The sequence below is a fragment of the Entamoeba dispar genome, genomic scaffold (assembly GCF_000209125.1).
Source record: "Entamoeba dispar SAW760 scf_1105229462453 genomic scaffold, whole genome shotgun sequence".
Lineage (NCBI taxonomy): Eukaryota > Evosea > Mastigamoebida > Endamoebidae > Entamoeba > Entamoeba dispar.
In genome coordinates, this window is record NW_001855200.1 from 7,441 (window position 1) to 15,746 (window position 8,306).

At 24.9% G+C, this 8,306-nt stretch overlaps 5 protein-coding genes across 5 annotated transcripts in view, besides 9 other annotated features; 4 read left to right on the forward strand and 1 right to left on the reverse strand.

Annotated features, from left to right (window-relative positions):
- Positions 1-1,123, forward strand: part of EDI_308250 (uncharacterized protein) — a gene marked incomplete at both ends in the record, with an annotated part of 1,716 nt that extends 593 nt beyond the window's left edge. The window contains 2 exons of the mRNA XM_001739804.1: positions 32-833; positions 910-1,123. Of these exons, the coding sequence (XP_001739856.1) occupies positions 32-833; positions 910-1,123 (1,016 nt within the window). The remainder of the gene's footprint in view (positions 1-31; positions 834-909) is intronic.
- Positions 468-504: a sequence feature (AT_rich).
- Positions 1,124-1,231: 108 nt separating the features above from the next.
- Positions 1,232-1,264: a sequence feature (AT_rich).
- A 797-nt stretch (positions 1,265-2,061) lies between these two features.
- EDI_308360 (serine-threonine protein kinase, putative) lies at positions 2,062-3,768 on the forward strand (the record flags this gene model as incomplete). Its single annotated transcript, XM_001739805.1, has 1 exon — positions 2,062-3,768. The coding sequence occupies one exon, from the start codon at positions 2,062-2,064 to the stop codon at positions 3,766-3,768; it is 1,707 nt and encodes a 568-aa protein (XP_001739857.1).
- Positions 2,998-3,026: a sequence feature (AT_rich).
- Positions 3,761-4,024: a sequence feature (AT_rich).
- Positions 4,025-4,037: 13 nt separating this feature from the next.
- Positions 4,038-4,889, forward strand: EDI_308370 (uncharacterized protein; the record flags this gene model as incomplete). Its single annotated transcript, XM_001739806.1, has 1 exon — positions 4,038-4,889. The coding sequence occupies one exon, from the start codon at positions 4,038-4,040 to the stop codon at positions 4,887-4,889; it is 852 nt and encodes a 283-aa protein (XP_001739858.1).
- Positions 4,890-5,874: 985 nt separating this feature from the next.
- Positions 5,875-5,934: a sequence feature (AT_rich).
- Positions 5,935-6,566: 632 nt separating this feature from the next.
- On the forward strand, positions 6,567-6,995 carry EDI_308380 (dab2-interacting protein, putative; the record flags this gene model as incomplete). Its single annotated transcript, XM_001739807.1, has 1 exon — positions 6,567-6,995. The coding sequence occupies one exon, from the start codon at positions 6,567-6,569 to the stop codon at positions 6,993-6,995; it is 429 nt and encodes a 142-aa protein (XP_001739859.1).
- A 14-nt stretch (positions 6,996-7,009) lies between these two features.
- Positions 7,010-7,096: a sequence feature (AT_rich).
- A 149-nt stretch (positions 7,097-7,245) lies between these two features.
- Positions 7,246-7,432: a microsatellite.
- A 105-nt stretch (positions 7,433-7,537) lies between these two features.
- Positions 7,538-7,566: a sequence feature (AT_rich).
- Positions 7,567-7,720: 154 nt separating this feature from the next.
- Positions 7,721-7,769: a sequence feature (AT_rich).
- A 39-nt stretch (positions 7,770-7,808) lies between these two features.
- The window catches only part of EDI_308390 (uncharacterized protein), a gene marked incomplete at both ends in the record, with an annotated part of 956 nt that continues 458 nt past the window's right edge, over positions 7,809-8,306 (reverse strand). Inside the window, one exon of the mRNA XM_001739808.1 lies at positions 7,809-8,284. Within this exon, the coding sequence (XP_001739860.1) occupies positions 7,809-8,284 (476 nt within the window). The remainder of the gene's footprint in view (positions 8,285-8,306) is intronic.

The following is an 8,306-nucleotide window of genomic DNA, read 5'->3' on the forward strand; positions in this document are numbered from 1 at the left end:
CAACATAATGTAACACTAAGTCAAACTAAAGATGTCCCTTTTACTATTGTTCCATTTCTACCAATTAAATTTGAAAATATTACTGCAGATTATTTGATTGATTTCTTTACTTATGGTATTCCTGCTGAAATACGTTGTTCTAAATTAAAAGGTCTTCCACCTCAACAAATGGAACATTATTTTCAAGCACTATTTTTCTTTCCTATTTCATATGATGTTAAAAGTATTAAAGAACAACCAGAAATTTGTGAAATAAGATTACCTTTATTTGGTCGTTTACCTACTGAAAAAAAAGAAAGAATTAGAACACCAATGGAAAGAAATATTTGGGAAAAAGAATTTAAGAAATGTTTAAATTTAATTTTCTTAAACTCTTTTTCTGTTGAAGGTCAAAACTTAAAAGGACAAGAGGAGTTTGTCAGAAAATATGATGAATTATTAAATCATTGTATCTCTCATTGTTACACTAATTTTGATAATTATTTAAAAGAAAAATATAAAAATCAAATTGGTATTGAAGAAGAAAAACATACTTATAATCTTATATTAGAAAAAATTCATTTTTATGCTTGTATCGAAGATTGTCTTCATCAATTCGGTTTACAAGCAAGACAAAGAGAAACTGTTGACGCTTTAGTTATTGATGCATATCATGTTTTACCTTTTAGAGTTTTTACACAATGTGTTTTAAGTGGTTGTTTAAAAATTTCTCCAATGGCTTATTGTAGTATTGTTAATTCTATGCCACCAACAAGTCAAAATAGTGATTTAGAAAAATTATTTAACTGGACTTTATGGAAAGAAATTCCTATAAATGCTAAAAAACCTATTAAGTTTGTTCTTTCATTTCAAATTATCTTATAATTTTATTAAATCTAAAAGTCAATATAACACATATTAATGGAATAGAAAAGAAGCGTTATATATTCGGAATGAATGTTATGTAAAATATATTAAGAACTCCCCTCCTTCTCTTCAAGAATCAAATTTCTTTGAAACTGAAACAGATCCTGAAGTTCTTTTTAGAAGATCACTTTTTGGTTATTGTATAAGAACAAACACCTCTTCTTTATCTTCAGATCTCCCAATTTCATCAGATGTTATCCAATATTTAATGAAATAAAAATCTTTCATTTTTCTCTAATTAATCTTATTTCATTCCACACCAATCACACAAATTTTAATATTTCCATTTTATAATGGTATTTGACTATATTATAATTAATAGCACAATTATAATAAACATATAATAAAAATAATATAAGAAACCTGAGAGGAACTAAAAAGAAAAAATAACCCTAAAATTCAGACAATGGTTGTAGTCCCAAAGACCAGAAAGACCTATTGCCCAAGATGTGACAAACATACACCTCATAAAGTTTCTCAATATAAAAAGGGAAAAGATTCACTCCATGTCCAAGGTAAAAGAAGATATGATCGTAAACAACAAGGTTTTGGAGGTCAAACTAAACCAGTCTTTAAGAAGAAGGCTAAAACAACCAAAAAGGTTGTCTTAAAGATCGAATGTACTAAATGCAAGTATAAGCTCCAAAAATGTTTGAAGAGATGCAAACATTTTGAACTTGGAAATGAAAAGAAGGACAAATAAGAAATTATCTTGTTCATTTATTATTGGTTTAAGAAATATTTTTTTCTTGCAAAATATTAGAGTAATAAGAATTATTTTAAGATTTTTTACTTTCTTTTAATTTAATTATCTTCGGCGGTTTAAAAGAATAAAAATGAAAAAATTAAGAAAAAATCTTTGAAAAAAGTAACAAGTGAATAGATGATTGAGATTGTTTTGATGATATGGTGTGTTATGGGGCGATTTATCATCTTCTCTAATTTAACAGTTTTTGTTTCTGTTTGTTTAAAGAAGACACTTGAAATTATAGAAAGAGAATTAATAATTAATAGAATAACACTTTCAAATGTCATGAATGTCCAAATTATTCTCTTGACCAAGTTAATACTATTGAGTATAGACCAACTACCTGTAATAATGAAACAACTACAATTAATATGAAACTATTAGAGAATAGACCTAGTAGTGTTACAATGGCAATTTACAGTATAGATTTACAACTTAGTTATTCACTTGATTCATATGGATTACCATCATATATTGAAGTTATAGTTGGAGAGAATGAACCAGAAAGATATGAATTAGAAGATGAAGTTGTAAATGATGAATGTAGTGACTGTATTAAAAATAAAGAAATTACATATTCACCACCATACGGACAAATAGGAACAAAGATACAATTTAGAGGATTAGGAAATATCGTTTGTATTTCAAAGATAGAAGTAATACAATTTTTTACAATAGAGGCATTAAATATAATTGATTATTATCCAGTATTAGGACCAATAGAAGGAGGGACATATATTACATTTATAGGAAGTAATTTTAATAATAAAGAACAATATTATTGTTTAATGAATGGAATTAAAATAGAAAGTGAAAAAATAAATGAGCAACAAATAAGTTGTATTACTCCAAAAAATAAAAATCAAAGTCAAATTGAAATTCAAGTATTTAGTGAAAATTTTCCATTAACAGCATTAACAAATGTTACATTTGATTATTATGATGTTTTATTTGAAAGTGCAAGAATTTATAAAGACAACAAAGGATCTAATCAACAAATTGAAGTATGTGGAAAAGGAATAATTAAATCAAATAATATAGAATGTTTAATATCAAGTGAAGGGATTAATGAAACAAGAGTTGGAGGAATTTATTTAAATGAAGAATGTGTATTATGTTTTTATAATACAGAAGGAATAACTACACCAATCGAAATAATTATTTTATTAAATGGACAAAATAAATCAAATAGTGTAATACTTCGAATAAATCAAAAAATATCATATGGAATAATTATTCTTATTGTTTTAACAACTTTAATTATTATCCTTATTACAATTGGAATGTTTATTGTAATTTATAGAATTTATAATAAAAGAAAGAAAGAAATTATTAAAGGGTGGATTAATATTAATGAATTATATTTAAATAACAAAATCTCTACTAAATCTAAAAGTATTATTTGGATGGTTAGTTGGAAAGGTGTTAAATTTGTTTTAAAAGATCAAAAGATTGATAACTCAAATGAGTTTGAACAAATTAAAGAAAATATTAAAACAATAAAAGAAATTAGACATCCTTGTATTATTCAATATTTTGGTTATTCAATTGAATATCCTCATTTATATCTTTTAATGGAATTTATGCCAAAATATTCTTTATTTAATGTTTTACATTCTAATCTAAAAATTATTCCAATAGCAACAAAATTTAGAATTATTAATGAAATTTCTAAAGGATTGGCTTATCTTCATGACCTTAATCCTCCTATTGTTCATGGTAATTTAAATTCAAATAATGTTTTGGTTGAACAAAACTATTCAATTAAATTAAGTGATATTTCTCTTGGATTTAATTTATCATTAAATGATTCAATTCCTTGGAAAGCACCTGAAGTATTAACTGGTAATAAACCAACAACTAAATCAGATATTTATAGTTTCGGAATTATTTTATGGGAACTAATTACAAATCAAATTCCTTTTGATGACATTGATCTTAAAGATGACCTCATTCTAAATATTGTTCTTGGCCAACGCCCTCCTTTAATAAACTCAATTCCTTTTCCTTGTAAAGAACTACTATTATCTTGTTGGAAAATTAATACTGAACGTTTAATTTCTATTGATGAAATAGTTATGAAAGTGGAATCTTGGAAAAATACTCAATTTTAATATTTATAATTTGTAATGTTATTTGTATTTTACTTTTTTTGTTTTTTAATTCACTCTTTTTTTGTTATTATAGTTTGTTAAAAGTTAAAACAAAATAAAATTTCCTTTGAAATAATATAGGTTTTTTTGTTATTATTAAATGTAGTTAAAGAAAACAATTTTTAAATTAATGCTACTAAAATTATAAAACAAAAATTTTTTGTTATTTATTTTTTATTTTAAACAAAAAGAATAATAAAATAAACTAATAATAAAAGATAACTTGATAGATGAAGAGAAAACTTAAAGATAGTCAATATAAAATCAATAAGAACGCATTAAAAGAAACAAGGCTACAATACGCTTATGACTCAAATGGGAAAAAATTATTTCATGGTGCTTTTGAGGGAGGGAGTATCAGGGAAATAGAAAAGATTGAAACTGAACAATTTGAACCAACTGGATTTACATACTTTCAAGGTGGAAAAGGAAAAAAGATTGAATTAGGAATTGAGGATATTGTTGATGACGAAGATGGGATTGATTTTAAACAAAAAGAAAAAGAGATTGAAATGTTGATGAAATCAGGAATGAGTTTTATTGAGGCACAAAGATTTCTTAAAGACATCCAATGGGATGGAAAAGAAAGTATTATCGTTAAACGAAAAGGCAAAGATTATGAAGTAACATTCGGAAGGGAAGAGGAACAAGACAAAGTAATAGAAACTGAAAGTAATCAACTCTTAATTAATGAAGAAGTTGGTAAAGGACCAAATGAAACTAAAAGAAATGAAGAAGAAATTAAAAAGAGATTAAAAGATATTTCAATTAAAAGAGAGTTTGAAGATGGAAAAAAACAAAAACGGTACGAACTTTATCTTGAAGAAATTGGAAATAGAAATGGTAATTTAGGCAGGTTTACTGATCAAGAAAGAAAAGAATTCTCTGGAACAGCAATTGGAAGGTTGTGCATTGGAAAAGATGATCAGAGTCATCTTAATTGGTTAAATAAGTTTATTTCATCAACACAACTCCAGCATAAACAGAAAGAAGAAAAGACTGAGAAAAAAGATAAGAAAATTGAAAGAACTATTCAAAGCATTGAAGTCCCAATTCTTGTTAAAGAAAGGTTCAATATGTAGATTAGTTATAACAAAAAAAATGTTTATTATAGTACCTCTTTGTTTAAATCCTACATAATTGTTTAGTGTTGGTTAATATCTTATCATCACTTCTTTTATTTTTTAAAATAGACCTGATATAGTAACACGCAAAGGTATTATCTGTCATATCACCCTTATTTTTCCTAGTTCTGATGATTTTTAAAAAGGTTATTGAGTTATCGAACAAGTTATAACCTTGAATTTTTAGAAGAACAATCTGTACCATCATTGTTTTCTTCAATAACTCAAATATAAACACGATTTTAGATTTGGGTTGAGTGTAGATATTAAAGAAATGTATAATAGAGACTTTTTTAGCACAAACTGAAGTTTTTAAGAATAATACCATCTTGCATCACAAAACTCTTTGAATGTTTTAATTTATGAAGAAAAGAGTGACCAAAGAAATAGAGTTTTTGTAAGTCATGTGAATAGAGTAAAAAAGGATATTCTCTGTATGAAGCTAGAAACAATGAAAATATAATAGGGCTATTATTTACAAAACTTGATAAAGAATAACATAAAAATTATCGTCTCAAATTAAATTAACCAATAAACATATCATAATGTGTTAAGTCAAAGTTTTTGAATAAAGAATAAGAAAGTAACAATAATTTCTTTTGTTTTTTATTCTGTAGTTTTGTTATTAATATTTGAATAAAGAGGTGTGGATTATATTGGAATAAAACAGTGAGGCAAATTATTTATACCCTTTATACTGTTTATTCTATTTGTTTCATAGATTCTTATTACAACACATACAACACAACAAATCACATCGTCATTATGATTAAATTAATTCCAATGACTCTTCTAAATAAAATCAAACAAGACATAAATAACATAATGAGATGAGAATGATAAACAGAAATGATGAAATAGAAATTAAACAAGAATGATGTGAACTTGTTCTTTTTCTGTAAATTCGTGAAATTCCTTTTTCTCTTTTTTCTAAAAATTGAACTTAATATTTTTATTATTTTTTATATTATTCTTTCTATTAATTTATTATTTATGAATTATTCACATTTTTGATTATTAGATCCTTTTGATGATTCATTTTATGAACATTTCATTTCTTCTCTTATGTCAAGATGTGTTGTTTATAATAACTTATTAATTGTTGTGATGATTAGTTCTTCAAAATGAAAAGACACTGAATTAAAAGAAATGATGATTGGAATTAGAAGAGAAAGAACAGAATGGGAAATGAGATTTTTAAGTTATTTACAATTGAAAGAATAAAAACAGTTGATCAAGAATATCAGATGATTAGAGAAAAGTCCATCGAATCAGAAAAGAAGCTATTCTCAACACTACAAAATATTATCAAACTCAAAAACATACTTCATGAAGCTGCTTTACTTCAAGTTGAGATTTCTTATTCATTATGTGAAATGACTTTAAACAATCTCAAAGCAACACAACTGACTAACTCTATTTTGAATGCATCACAGGATATTCTAACTCAACAAAATCACTTCAATTCATTCATCAAAGATAATATAGAAATCCCTCTCCATTCATTTCTTAATCAATTCAGAATGTTAAGTAGACGAGATTGTGAGTTAGAAGAAAAAGAGAAAGAAGTTAGCATGTTCTTATTTAATTTCCATCACCAAAAAATATCAAGAAAGTAAAGAAGAATATTTAGAAATGAGAAACGAATTAAAGAATGATAGAAACATGCTTCTTAAAACATTTCCAGAGATAGCAGAGAGTATTGGTAAAGGATTTATTAGAGAAGGATGGGGATGTCTTCTGATGAATAGTAGAATTTGGGAGAGAGTAAGTCAAGGTCTTTGGAAAGATGAAGAAAAGAGTATTTTAGAAGTGAGTGATGTCATCACCAATTCAATCAAAACACATTCCATTCAAAACAACATCACCAGAAAACCAACAAATGTATTTCATGGAAGGGTTGTTTATAGTTATAATCCACAAAATGAAAGTGAATTGAAATTAGAAGAAGGAGAATGGATCACAGTAATTTCTACAGAAGGAGAATGGTGGGAAGGAGAAAGTAAAGGGAAAATAGGAATATTTCCATCTCATTATGTTGAACGAGATGTTAAAATCAACTAAGAAAGTATTTGTGGATTAATTTATTAAAAAACAAATGATGAATATTATATAATGAAATTGAATGTTTTTAATATGAATATGATAAATAAATATGAATAAATGAGTATAACATGTTATTCATAAGAAAATAGTAATACAGAGAATGATAAATTCTATAACTAAAATATTAAAACAACAGAAAGATAAGATGTGAGTCAATTAATGATGATAATAAACATCAGAAACATATAAATAATAAGGATATGTTTATAACAAAGAGAGAAATAATGAATAACAAGAATATAAATAAACGAAGAGAATATTAAATGAGTATTTTGAAAATAAGAAGAATAAGAAAATAACAAAGAAAAGAATAAATGTGATTTTAAATCAAACTAAAGATAAAAGATAAATCAAATAAAATGAAAATAAATAACATAACAATGAGAATAAACATACTTATATTATAATAACACAAATATTTTTGAAGAAATAGAAATGATATTGTTTTCATATTTTTTAAGAGAAGAAATCATATTATTTCATTAACAATCATTGATTAGAATATAATTAATTATATTTTTCAATAATACAAAATTCTAGTAATGTAGTATTCAATAACATATTTACATTCATAGATAATTTAATTTTGTAATTTCATTGATTATTCTTATTATAAATCATCAATAATTAACAAGATATTCATCATTCTATAAAACTTATTTGTTTAACTCCTTATTAACAACTAAAATTATTTTATTATCTCAATTATATGTTTATTTAATAACAATAAAACTAGATTTAACTCATTGGTTATTAATAATCAATTATATTCTACAAATTATCACTAATAATAGTATTTGATGTAAAGAAACGTATTCTTTTCAATGTAATTGAATTTTGATTTTCTACACATGGAAAATACTTAGAAACATCACAATACGAATTAGGTTCCTTCATATAAATGACATTAATATCTTTAGAGAATGAACAATTTAATTGGTTATCAACAGAAAAAGCAGAGGGACAATTAAAAATGATAGTTGAATCTAATGGGATGTAAACAGATGTAGTGAGTATCCGATAATCAAATGTATTTATTTCATCACTTTCTAATGAACAAGAAAAGATGTAATGGTGTTGATCTGTTATTCCAATTCCCATATATGATGGTGCTTTTGATATATAACAACCAAAACAATTATCCTCATCATCTTCTGCAACAAAATAAACATCTCGTTCTCTTTGGATGTAATTAAATATTGTTTTAGATGTTAATAAACTATTATTTGAATCATATAAAGTTAATACTTCTTTATTAGAGAGAATATT